General features: G+C 33.9%; 1 protein-coding gene across 1 annotated transcript; it reads left to right on the top strand.

Annotated features, from left to right (window-relative positions):
- The first annotated feature begins 3,400 nt into the window (after window positions 1–3,400).
- Window positions 3,401–10,490, top strand: LOC142636012 (DEAD-box ATP-dependent RNA helicase 15-like). The gene is made up of 12 exons (XM_075810072.1): window positions 3,401–3,619; window positions 3,739–3,858; window positions 4,835–4,935; window positions 5,973–6,145; window positions 6,320–6,551; window positions 6,720–6,838; window positions 7,310–7,366; window positions 7,473–7,657; window positions 9,530–9,674; window positions 9,786–9,869; window positions 9,950–10,013; window positions 10,187–10,490. The coding sequence occupies exons 2-12, from the start codon at window positions 3,746–3,748 to the stop codon at window positions 10,195–10,197; spliced, it is 1,284 nt and encodes a 427-aa protein (XP_075666187.1). The 5' UTR covers window positions 3,401–3,619; window positions 3,739–3,745; the 3' UTR covers window positions 10,198–10,490.
- The last annotated feature ends 3,235 nt before the right edge of the window (window positions 10,491–13,725 follow it).

Raw genomic sequence — 13,725 nt, 5'->3', positions numbered from 1 at the left:
CTCCTATATATAAAAGACATCCAAACAAATAATTTAATAATTAATAAATTTGGAATCAAGATATTTCAAATCTATTGATTTAAAATCTAAATGTAAATATCCAAACGCAACCTAGAGATAGAAACCCTTTACAAATGGAATACCCCCAAAATATAAAGACAAGAGGACTAAGTGAGCATTTGGATTAAGAGGTTTCACGTCAGCGTTTTGAGTTTTCACGTTTCCTTCATTTTTTTTTTTTACTAGAAGTTGGTTTCACATGGAACACAGCCCTGCCAATGGATCCCGTGCACTGTGCATGGGACCCACTACCATTTTGAACGTCCACACATTTCACTAGAAAGGTACTGTCAGTGGGTCTCGTGTACTGTTCACAGGACCTACAAACATCTTCTTTCACCAAACTTTAATTAAAAATTAGTCTCACATCACTATTTACACATTTAAAAATTTTTTGTTACAGTGTTTTCAGTTTTCAGCAAAATAAGCGGTATCCAAACGAACCCTAACAAAGAAAATCCATTACACACGTTCTTCAAAGTTGTGTTGTCAAAGGTTTGAAACCCATTATAACCATCAAAATATCTAGTGAAAAGGTTCTTCAAAGACCTCCCTACTAATTCATGGGAGCACAATTTGCATTTTTATCAAACCATTTGAAGGAACAAACTAAGAGTTGTACCTAACTTCAGATAAGCAACTTGCAATTCTCCATCAGCTTGTTCAACTAAAGCCTCTATAGAGATTTTGGAATTGCCTTCCACTTAAACTTTCTCAAGGTCATAACTTATATATAGGATACTATCTATTGAACAACCCACAAAATTGTCAATGCTTTAGCTTGGGAATAAATTTTAGTGTTTGCTTTTATACAAATCCCAATGTCCCTTACCAATCCTTGGCAACCATGGGAATGGTGGAACAATCCTTCCCAATACCGCATCTTAGGGAAAGATCAACGATGTTGTTATTTCACATATTCCAATAGTCCTTAAATATTTTTCTCAACCCTCTAACCAGACTTTCTTTATCCCAGGAAGACCCCTCATGTTGCACCAAAATTCTATTTTCTCACACTTGGAATTATTTGTAATAGAGTGTTTGGATTTTTTGGTTCTAACTTCCCTCCTTTTGTAGTTTTGAATGTTTTGTTGGAGGATGCTCTCTTTTTATCTTAGGGTTCCTACCAATGCCAATTCTTCTTTTCGCTCATCATCCTGCTCTCTTTTGGGGTGGCAACAAGATTCCTATTAATGAAATTGAATTCTTTACCTAAATGTTGTCCACTCTAATTCCCTAACAACTACCAAACCACATTGCTATGGCTACTTGAAATTGCTAAAACAGGTGTATGAAGGATTCTTGCTCATGTACACAAAACGAGGACGTACCCTACTAATTTATCTTTAGTGGGCAATAAATCTAAAGCTATACGCCAGAGATGCATCTTTAGTCTATCATGAAGCTTTGTCTTCTAGATTCTACCCTTTACGGAATTTGGATGGCTTGAAGTAACAATGTTTGCCACCTCTTTGTATGCTAACTTAATAATGGTTAGATAACCATCATTAGTATTTGTCCATATCTATCAATAGACCTATCCACTTAAACTATGTGCCGTAATGTGATTTTCTTGATGGTTGAAGTTGTGGCTTCATTAAACCATAAGTTCAAGCTAATTTCATCTTAACCGGACTTCTTGTTATTCATCAGTTGAGATACCACCAAACAATGGTTGCTCCAAGTAAGTGAGCACAAATTATGAACAAAATTTAGGATGTCTAAGATCCAAGGATCCTCCCAAACTAGGTCCCCATTCTGAACTAGGCGGTAAGTTCCTTTTGACAACAATGACTTAACCCTCTCCAAACTTCTCCACATCCATGGTGCTTTCTTTGTTGAACTTTTCCTCAACTAGTTACTTCCCAACCTATATTTTGCTAATAGGATTCTAACATGAGTTATCCTTACGTGATAGCATACCAAGTAAGTTTGGCAAGCATTGCTATATTGTTTGTAAAGAAAAAAAGCCTAAAACCTTTTCTCCTTCAACCAACAGCTTACATACAGATGACCATACCAAAGGTACGAGATGGTTGGAGGACTATTTACTTTGACTTACACCATAATCCCCTAAATATAACATCCATATATTCACACATGCTTTTGGGAATTGAAAGGCTAATGTAGTATCAATTGAGGTGGCCTAGGCCACTAATTTAGTAAGTGTAGCCTACCTACTATAGTTTTTTACTTTTCCAACCACTAGTTTTAACTTAAGGAGCCCCTAATATTTGACCCCATAATGTAGCTTAATTAGTGTCAATTGGTTTTTAACTTGCTTTAGAAAATTTTAGTGTTCTACTTCAAAGGGAACCCCCTCCCCCCGCCCCCCCCACCCAAACTTTTCCAAGTTGATGAACTGACATGACTAAGCACGATAGGTGTTTAAGCACTTCATAAAAGTATTAACGTCATCCATGTGAATAGCTAGTTAACTATTGAGTAAATTTCTATATTATATATTAATTTTTTAAAGAAAAATCCTCAATTAGTTCATTTATGAAATTGAAATTCCATGCACACTTACACCATCAAACTAGTTGAGCCTAAAAGCAACTCCTGTTAGAGAAATCTCTCTTAAAAATGTGTGATAATATGGTGTCAAATATGATCATAATAATGATAATGATTTTCAAGGGTGCTAATTTTTACTAGTTGTGTCTTAAGGTTATTTGTCATAAGTAGCTAAATTCTCTTGGTGTCAAGTGACCCTCCTTTATTAAAAACATTAGTAAATTATATAATCCCCTATAATTTTCTATATAATTTAATTGTATGGTTAAAATATTTTTCTCTAGTTTATATTATAATTCTTAATTAAGTTGTTCATCATATGAACATTATATTAGTTTGAAGGAAACAAGCACAATTATTGTTTCTAAATTAAAAAAAAGCACAATTACAGAAAACCATAAAAGAATCTATTATAAACAAGTCATATTTGAATTATCCAAATTCATTTGATGTAGTTTATTTATTTATTTTTTACAATTTTTTTTAAAATGAGTGATTTTTTAACCAATAAGAGGATGGATAATTATTAGTTTACATTTATTGGGCACATTTGCATAACATTGTATAATATTATACAAAGTTCATGCATTTGTTTATGTTAATCTTACATATAGAAGGTAAACTAATAGTGCTAAATTTTCAAAAAAAAAAAAAAAAGTGAAAAAAAAAAAGTACCAAATGGGCATTTGAAAGATAAAAGGAGTAAGGAATCCTATCCAAAAGACGAAAAAACGTAAACGAAGATAAAGTGAAATCAGAGGCCAATTTCGTCAAATTCACCCTTCACCCCACCTTTCTATATATATCCTCCACTCTCCCAAACCCTTCTTTCTCCTTCTCCTCTCTCGAACCCTAGACCTAGATCCAGGGTCTCTTTCTCTTATAAAAAAATTTTCTAAATTTATTTTTAAAAATTTATTATTATTATTATTATTATTATTTTGGTTTAATTTCACAGAATTCTCAGTCGCTCTTCCATTCTCAATATTCTCCAAAACCCTAAACTAAAACCCTCTTATCTTTCTCTCTCAGAGCTAAAAAGGTCAGCAAAATTCACTATTTCAACGTTGCTTTTCAAATTTAATTAAGCTTTTTTTTTTTCTCTGGAAACCCTAGAAATTTGATTTGAATTTGTGTGTGTTTGTTTGTTTGTGTGTGTAGGAAGAAGATGGGCGAAGTGAAGGACAACGAGTACGAGGAAGAGCTAGTGGACTTCGAAGACGATGACCCGAAAGCCCTCGACTCCGCCTCCGCCAAACCCGTCTCTGATTCTGCCAAGAGGTATATTTGCAATTCCCTGTTTGGTTGCTGAGAAAATTAATGGGATATGTAATTTGAAAGGGAAAGAAAATGACCCATGTTTGTATATTTGTTTGAAAGTGCTATTTTTATGTTTGGATAATGAGAAAACTAAGAAACTGAAAGCTTTGTGTCTGATGGGTTATTACCTGAGTAAAAGTTTGTGGTTTTTTATTTATTTATTTATTATCTATTGTTACTGTTCTTACTTTACGAAGATGGAAAACTTACCTGGACTACTATCAAGTGGTAGAGCAAGCCTCAGTGAGTGCAGAGAAGTTGGAAGAGGAAAAATGGTATTTAGGGTTTTTGGTGTGGTTTTAGGTTAGATGGGATTGAGGTTTTTGCCATTTTGGGGGTTTTTATTTTGGGGAAGGAACAAATGGTGTGCTAAAGTGGGTGTGAAGTAATGCTTTTCAGTTTCACTTGCTGCACAGCTGATAGATACTTATTTTGGGAATTCTTGGTAACGGCAAAAACGTCGTAGTTGAGTGGATAGTATATTCTCTCCTTTTGTCGTTCTAGTACCGGAATGTTTTGGTCTTCCAAGTCTTGGACTTTTCTGGCTTCATTTATTGTTGGGTTTTGGATGTTGGAAGTGTCATTTGCTCAGCAAAGTTACCAAAATTTCCAAGGATCTGATTTAGTGAGTTTTAACCGACGTTCTAGTACATTAATATTTCATTTGATGTTACTCTAGCGGTCATGTCTTAAAGGTCCATCTGGCTATTGCAGCTGTTGCTAGGCTGTCCTGTTGTGTTAGAAAAAATAAATTTGCCCATATGCTTTTGGAGTGTTAAATTGTGCATATTTTGGTACTGCTAGTTGATTTTGTGATTGTAATGTGCTGGACGGTTCAATTTTGGTATGGGAAAATCCATATGCATCTAGATAATTTGTTGAATTCTATATCTGTGGGCAATCTTTTGTACTGATTGTCAACTTTAATGTGATGTAGGGGCTATGTTGGGATTCACAGTTCTGGATTCAGAGACTTCCTGTTGAAACCAGAGCTTCTTCGAGCTATTGTGGATTCGGGATTTGAACATCCATCAGAAGGCAAACTTCTAACCAATCTTTTCATCATATCTCAATGGGCAAAATTAATATATTATGGCAACTTGTTGGAATTGTACTGAACTTTCAAAAATTGTCTTCTGGGGAGAACTTGGATGGTAGATGTAGATCTAAGTATATTCATGATGTTTCTTCAAATTTGGTTTTTCTTTCCTATCTTGCACATACGCTGCTTGTCTATTTCTTGCAGTTTCGCTCAGTCTGGCTATATCATCTTGGTTTAATTTTGAATCCTTTTTTTGTGCCTTTTCCACCTTGGGTTATTTGGGAGCTTACTCAATTTTTGGACTCTCTTGATCAAATTACTCGTAACCTGTTTTTTCAACTCTTTCTTTGCGGAACATAGGAAATATATATATGTTTTTTTATTTCTCTTTTATATAGAAAGAGCATATTTTAAATGATATTGTGGTTTTTACTGGATATATTTTTGTAGCTCCAAATTGTAACAGAACAGTTAATTATTTCCAGTACCATATTTTCTATTCTGGTGGAAACCAAAAATGTTCTTTGTGATTCGATAAAGCCTTGTTTAGTATTTTTTCCCCCCTTCAAAATGAATTTTGCTCGGAGAAGAATACATTTGGCCGACCTTGATTAGTTTTCTGAGGAACAGTATCTGAGGACTAACGCTTTGATGTTGTTACAAATGAACCTTACTACTGCCTGTAATTTACCTGTGAAATATGATGTTTGTGTGTGTTGGCATCGGGCTTTTTATTTTGTTGGTGGTGGTTATTGTGATTGGGACTAGTTAGTCGACTGTAGTGTAGGCCTGCTTGTTCTTCTGGTTTCTTTCATGCTTGCATCTTCTAATCTTGCATGTTACTTGTGGCTCATGCTGGCCTGAGTTTGACTTTTTCTTTTTCTGCTTTATATCTCATGCAGGTAATTACTACTTCCATATTCATGATTTGGGCCAGAAAACTGGTTTGATAGCCTTTCCATTTAAAGGATCTGGAAGGTCATTTATACTTACTGAGGATTCGTCTCCTACAATTTTCTTTGGTCTTCATTAGTGCAACATGAGTGCATCCCACAAGCTATATTAGGAATGGATGTCATCTGTCAAGCGAAATCTGGTATGGGGAAAACTGCTGTCTTTGTTCTATCCAGTCTTCAGCAGATTGAACCTGTTGCTGGTCAAGTTGCTGCTCTTGTTCTTTGCCACACAAGAGAACTAGCTTATCAGGTATGTGGAATGATTTTGATAGATTAAAAATGTCCGAGGATGGTGGTTTACCATTTGAACGAGTTATTTGCATGTGCATATATCTCAACATTGTAAGCTGTCATATTTTCAATATTGTATTTCTGTTGCCTAATATTCTTGTGTCCTTTTTTGTTTTGTTTTTATCTTCCACAGATCTGTCATGAATTTGAGAGGTTCAGTACCTATTTGCCTGATATAAGGGTTGCTGTCTTCTATGGTGGTGTCAATATCAGGATTCACAAGGATATGCTGAAAAATGAATGTCCTCATATTGTTGTTGGAACACCTGGAAGAATATTGGCGCTGGCAAGGGATAAAGATCTTGGATTGAAGAATGTGAGGCATTTTATTCTTGACGAGTGTGATAAGATGCTAGAATCACTGGGTATGGTCTTCTTATTCTTCTTCCTTTTATCCCCTTGTTTTTGTGAATTAGTTTTGAAATCTGATACTTTGCAATTCTCTTGTTCTCTTTACAGTGTATTGCATTGTTTGCGATAATAATTTTCTTATTTTAAGCCTTCTGTTGTCCATGTTCTGGTATGTTTTACAGACATGAGGAGAGATGTGCAGGAGATCTTCAAGATGACTCCTCATGACAAGCAAGTTATGATGTTTTCAGCAACTCTCAGTAAAGAGATCCGCCCTGTTTGCAAAAAATTTATGCAAGAGGTGTGATAAGGCATCATAAAGTTATGATATTCTTTGTATTTATAAATGTCATGTCATTGCCTTGTTGGTTGTGTCAAGTGTGTGGTTTTGTGGCTTGGGTTTCAATTTGCTTTGTCATTGGCAAGGGAATGAATTTGTAGTTGTAGTACTTGCAATATTTTTAGTTTTTCCTACTTCTAGTCAGAACTTTTCTTTGGGCATAACAACTTTTCTTGATCCGTTTGGTTATGTGTGGTTGAGTGATTGTGTTTGTGGGGCCTTAGTGAGGATATTGGTTCAACTTCTTATTTCTTGGGTAGTAGCTGGATATTTCTATTATTTGAGAGATGAGTAAGTTAAATCAATACATCATAGTTCAGAAGGATTGACTTTTTGGATTGCCAGTTATTTGTTTATCTATTGTTGTTGAGTTTTGGTTGCTGTAGAATATGGTATTTTGATGCACTTTATATTGACACTTGTTTTTTTCAGCCAATGGAAATTTATGTTGATGATGAGACCAAGTTGACTCTTCACGGTCTTGTACAGGTATCTTTGATGCTTTTTTTAATTATTTTTGCAATATTTTTGTTTCATCAGTTGACTGTCTCTTGCTCATTCAAGTAATGCACATTTTCATTGTCTCTCTGTGCAGCACTACATTTTATTGAAGGAGGCAGAGAAAAACCGCAAATTGAATGACCTTCTTGATGCATTGGATTTCAATCAGGTTGTCATTTTTGTCAAGAGTGTGACCAGAGCTGCTGAGCTGAACAAATTACTTACCGAGTGTAATTTCCCCTCTATCTGTATCCATTCAGGAATGGCACAGGAGGAGAGGTTTGTCTTCTGTTGCTTGGATTCACTTCATTATGGAAAGTACCAATGCATTATCCATTAGTGCATTGAATTTTTAAACTATATGCTGAGTTATGGCTCATTATTTGTCACTATATATTGAATGGGATGGTTAGATAATCTGTACAAGCCTCTGTTTGTGAGGTCAAAAAAAAGATTTTGATCTTGCTTCATTTATGGTCTGTAGGAATCTTATAAAATCTTCACTCTACTAATTTGTTTTGCATTTTTTTTTCTTGATTTTACCAGCTGAGTACACATTGTGTACTGGGTGGTGTTCATCCTTCTCAATAAAATTTCCTTATAAAAATTAAATTGTTTGGTATTTGGATTATTTAAGTTGGTCTAGAATACTTATCAAAAGAAAAAAATTGGTCTAGAATAACTATAAGTAATTAAGCATTTACAACTCATCCTTGATGCTATATTGGGGTTCCTGCTTGTTTGTTTATGTCTTTAAATATGTCCATTTCCTAACCTTAACTTCAACCTTTCTTGTCCATTATATTACTTATGTTATTCCCTTAATCGTGCAGAGGGTGATAGCTTAGATGGTTGTCAATGCCTGTGTCTCAAATTTGGCTGAAACTCAATTTGTATGAGCGCTTGTATAGTAACTTGATGTCTAACAGCTCTAGGAGAGCATTTTAACAAGTGGGAGAAGGAATTATTTGGTGCTTGTATGTGTGCATGGGTGTGTTAGTGTTGGTGAGTGTGGCTTTAGGAAGAAACCTTTTTTCTTTTCTACTTAGAAACTTTACTTTGGTTCTACCAGGAAGGCTTTTGAAAAGAGAAGAGAGAGAAAGGGGAGGGGGTTGGCTGGTACCATTACTATTATTATTATTATGAAAGCCTGTAGGGCATAGAGCGAAGTACTCCACTCCACTTCTGCTTGTGTTTTGCATAGTTTTGTTTTTGAATATTCATTTTTGGATTTTTTAAGCTGGCCTAGAATAATTGTACGCTTTTGCAGCAGATCCTTGATGCTTAGTTGAGGCTCCTGATTCTTTGGTTGTCGTTGAACATATGCCTAATCTTAATCTGAAGCCATTTTATCTATTTCATTGCTTATTTTATTCCCTTATTGTGCAGAGAGTGATAAATTAGATGGTTATCAATGCCTGTATATCAAACTTACTGCAACTCAATTTTGATTAGCTTGTATGGCTCTAGGTTAGCATTTTACAAGTGGGAGAATGGGTGATTTGGTGCATGTCTGTGAGTGTGTGCACTAGTGCCTGTGCGCTAGTGTCACAATAGAACACTTGCTTTGCGTATGTGCTACCCAACTGCACATTTCGGCGTATTGGAATAATATTTTGAGCAATCAGTTCTAGCCTAATTATCCCTAAACCCAAAGCAAGTTTTTCTATTTTAACTTGCTCTCTGGCTATGATCGAATGAGAATGGACAACAGGCTTGGGACGTGAAGTGGTAGGGATAGCTACATTAAGTTGTTCAAGAATAGTGGAATGGTAACTTTGAGTTTCTTGACCATTAAAAGTTAGGATTAGTCGTTTCTGTTAAAACTTATTGATAGCTTTGGCTCTGTATGTTGTTTCTAGGCCTCACCTACCTTTTTGGTAAATAGTTTTTTATTGGTAAGTTATGCGCCCAATGGCTTTTGAACCCACAACCTCGCCCAATTGCTTTGGAACCCATGACCTCACCCTCCATGTACTTGTGTTCTTTCCATATGTTTTATTTTCTTGTTCCGCCATAATTTTATCTAGCCAGCTGAATGATCAGAAGCTTAGCCTCACGATTTCAGAATTCAATTGGATAAACACATAATTTATAAATGATAATAAATTGATAATTCAATTTCTGATTCTGTATGGTATGTCTATTCAGGTTGAAACGTTATAAGAATTTCAAGGAGGGACAATCAAGAATTCTTGTGGCAACAGATTTGGTAGGAAGAGGGATTGATATAGAGCGTGTTAACATAGTCATCAACTATGATATGCCAGATTCTGCTGATACATACCTGCACAGGGTACTTGTTTCATTTGAATACTTTAATTTGATCTGCATATGTTTGTTAGTATTGTCACTAGTTTGGAGCTGACTTTTCCCCCTCTATCCCCTTGGGTTCTGTTTTTCACAGGTGGGCAGGGCTGGTAGATTTGGGACTAAGGGGCTTGCAATTACATTTGTCTCATCTACATCTGACTCCGATGTTCTTAATCAGGTGATTTTTTTGCTGAATACAGGTGGAATCAATTTTTCTTTTTAAAGCGCATATTAATTTCAGACTTTGATGTTTTCCAGGTTCAATCAAGGTTCGAGGTGGACATAAAGGAGCTTCCTGAGCAAATTGATACTTCAACTTACAGTAAGATCACCTCTTTGCATTTTCTTAATTTAGCACTCGTTAGCTTTGCTCTTCTTTATTTTGTCCATCTAGCTAGTTGGATTTTGGAAGCATTTTAAGCACTTCTGTGACTGTTAATACAATTCCTTAGGTTTAAATGATTGAATCTTACACTGTTCTTCTTTTGTATGTAGTGCCATCATGATGGGTTGATTTTTTGGTCAAGAGCGGACCAATCTGCAATTAAATTAGAGGATGATATTAGCGGGCAGTTGTGTTTTAGTCATAATGTAGAATATTCATATTCAGCAGAGGATTACATTTCTTTTTGAGGATTATACTTTCTTCCTTTGTTTTGGAGCATGTAATTCTGAGCCTAGCTAAATTACCTGTATGATGTTATGCTATCAGTACTAATTTCCTAGATGTACGGTATTGATTTTGATTTTTTGTTATTTTTAGTCCTCAATTTATGCTATCGGTACTAACTATTAAATATTTCATAGACTAGCAAAGAATGAATAATTGGGGTAGTCTTGTCAAAAGAATGAACATTATGAAGAATTGGGGTAGTCTGGAAAGCTTAGTTTTACTGGATGGGTAAACATCGAAAATCAGTAAGTTGAAGTTACTAGTTGGCAGTCATCTTTTTTAGATTCATATTGACAAGTCGTTTTTGTATTTGAGTAAATGAATCCGTTATTATATGGTGCTTTATTTCCATTTGTTATGAACTTGAAAGTATTGCTTTTGTTGTAGAAAACTAGATATGTTAAAACCAAAAAAAAAAAAAAAACCCTTAAGGAAATATGTCATATTGACAAGTCATTTTTGGTGTCGAAAACTAGATATATCAACCCCCCCCCCCCCCCCCCCCCCCCCCTCTGGGGAATATGGCTTTTATTGAAAAAAAAAGTGAAGAATGTTGTGCATAGTCTAGAACATGGCTTGTTACATTGTATGTTTTGTTTTGCTTTTTAACTGATCTCTTTTATTTTATTTGTCATAACATAATGATTACTAGTTTTATGAAACCATAGGCTGAATTGCCTCGAATTTAAGATTACTTGAAGAATGGTATCCTCTAATTTTGGAATCATTAATGGATGCCTTAAGGAGCATTAGTTTAGAAAATATTTTTATAGGAAAAGAAAAAAAAGTAATTAATTTTTGTAATAGTTTTTTTTGAAAGTTTTTTGTTCTTATATTTCTCATAACTGTGGTATAAATGCTTTAAAAAAATAGTCCATTAACAAATGCTTTAGGGGCAACCATTAACAAGATTTATTTATAAACTTAAAACTTTTGTCCCTAAAATTATGTAACTGAATCTCTTCTTTTCATTCATACTCATTGATGATATGTCCATTACATATCTTTTAAGCTTAAGCTTAAAACAACATAGTTTTGATACCCTGAGATTAAACTACGCAGATTTTGGTCTACTAATATTATTAGACATTTTAAATTTATTCTTTTCATCCATACCTATTATATTTATGACAGGGTCATTAGACGTCAAGTAAAATTTTATTTTTGGTTGAGTTTGGAATATTGGAGAGTGGGTTGTTTTTGTTTGAATATTGAAGTTGGAAAAGCAAGATACGTGGGTCTCGAGCATTGATGATCATGCAATCGATGGAGCACATGCATGTGTTATTTTTGAAAGAAAGGCTTGCATATATTATTTTTAAAAGAAAGGCGTTTTTATTTTATTTATTTTAAATTTGAACAATCTGTAATATTTTAAAATAGTTTTCTTTCAAATTATTACTACATAAATTCGGAATTTATTCATTATGTGACACTTGCTAGTAACTAAACCCAAAATAAAGACAATGGTGTGCTTAGTAGGGGATATTTGGCATTTAGCCTGATTTTGCAAACAATTTTGTTAGTTGATAGATTTTACAAACATATTTGTAAAGTAACATCTCAAATGCAAGAGACTCGAGATCAATGATAGAATTCGAGACTCTAAAACTCAAGTTTATTCAAAAAAACATTAGGAGAAAAACTCAGGCTAACTGGTCATTCTTCTTCCCTTCAGATCTGATCTTTCTTCTCTTTTGATCAAGCCCAAATCGGGCCTTGGAGGCCGAAGTTGATTCTTTTTGGATCTGCAGATTTGATCCTTTGGTGCTTCTTTGCAGGCGTTCTCTTTTCTTCTTCTTTGCTTCTCTTTCTTTTTCTTCTTTGCTTCTCTTTCTTTTTTCTCCTTTTTCTCTGCTCTTTCTTTTTTACCTTTTTCTTTGCTAGGTTTGCCGTACTGCTGTTTATATAGAACTCGATTCTTCAAGACTCAATTTCCCTCATTGAAATTGAGTCTTGTACACTTGAGATTTTATTTAAGTATATTTTTCTATCTTGTCAACTAATGAAATTGTTGGTAAAATCAAGCTTAAAAAAAAAAAAACTATGCTCAGTACTATATAGAAGTAAATTTTTGTTCTTTGTTTGCATATATAGAAATATAATAAATAGTAATAATCATTAGTTATATCATCTATGTTAAAAAACAGAAAACTAATAGTGTTTTAAGCCTTCCATTTTAGTCAAGCCTTCCCTTGGTGCAACAATTTACTCTGATGGTCTTTCCAATAGTTCTATTCTCCCTACTAATTCTGTTTAGGCTATGGATTATAGGAACAAATGTAGTTGAATGAGATTGAAAATGATATATTTATTGTTTGATTGCTAACACATCTAGTGATTCATTCGGTTGGAGTGATAAAATTGAACTCTCCCACTCTTGACTTGTGTATCAAATGAACTCTATTTTATTGCATATGAGTGATATGGAAAAGGTTCCTCTTCATTCTTCAATCAAACGTTTAGGATGATGCATCTAGATACATGGAAATCTTAAGATTATAATTTGAAAATATTTTCTCTAGTGCATTAGCAAAAAATGCTTACTGTAAATTTTACTAGTTAGAGGTGAGAAGAAATGACTCTTCTCTAGAAAGGGTCCTTACGTTATTTAAAAAAAAAAAAAACAAACATATCATAAATTATAAGATTTGAAGGTATAGTATGAATTAAATAATCAAGAGTCTTGAAACAACATTTAATTTTCTTGGTAGGAATCTTTTGTAGTTTTTATTTATTTATTTATTTATTTAATATCAAACAAAATTAAACAATTAGCCAAACATTACTAGAACTGAATGTTTTTAAAAAAAAAAATTTATATAAGTATATTAGAATTGATTGTAATTCTAAAGTCGTTGACTGCTACCTAATTTGATATGGCAGATGAAGTTTGATTGCAAGTATTTTGAGTCCACTCATTTGCCAGTCATCCATGGTGTCTTTGAATTGTGCGTAAATTGGTCTGCTATTATTTCTATAATTGATTGCATCTAAATATTTATAGGTCATTTTTTTTATTCTAGAATCTATAGTTTGTGATTCAATATTCTCTCATACCCTCAAAAGTGTTTAGTAATTTGTTTGTTTGTTTTGTTTTTTGATACAAGATAGAATTCTACTCTAACCTAATCTAAGTGTATATGTGTGTGAAGCTTCTTCTTGGAGATTTGAACCCCAGCTCTTATCTTCTACACCCCACAAGTATTTATACTTGTGGAGTGACCACCGCACCAAGGGTGCGTGGTGGTGTTTAATAATTTGTTTGGGCCAAACTGAAAAAAGTGACTTGGTCTATTATAAATGGCAACACAATTATCAATATCAATAATGGTATAGAGTATAGACAATTGAATTTTAG

Source organism: Castanea sativa, chromosome 5 (assembly GCF_040712315.1).
Source record: "Castanea sativa cultivar Marrone di Chiusa Pesio chromosome 5, ASM4071231v1".
NCBI classification, from domain to species: Eukaryota; Viridiplantae; Streptophyta; class Magnoliopsida; order Fagales; family Fagaceae; genus Castanea; species Castanea sativa.
The sequence above is the reverse complement of the archived record's forward strand: the minus strand, read 5'-3'. Positions and strand labels throughout refer to the sequence as shown.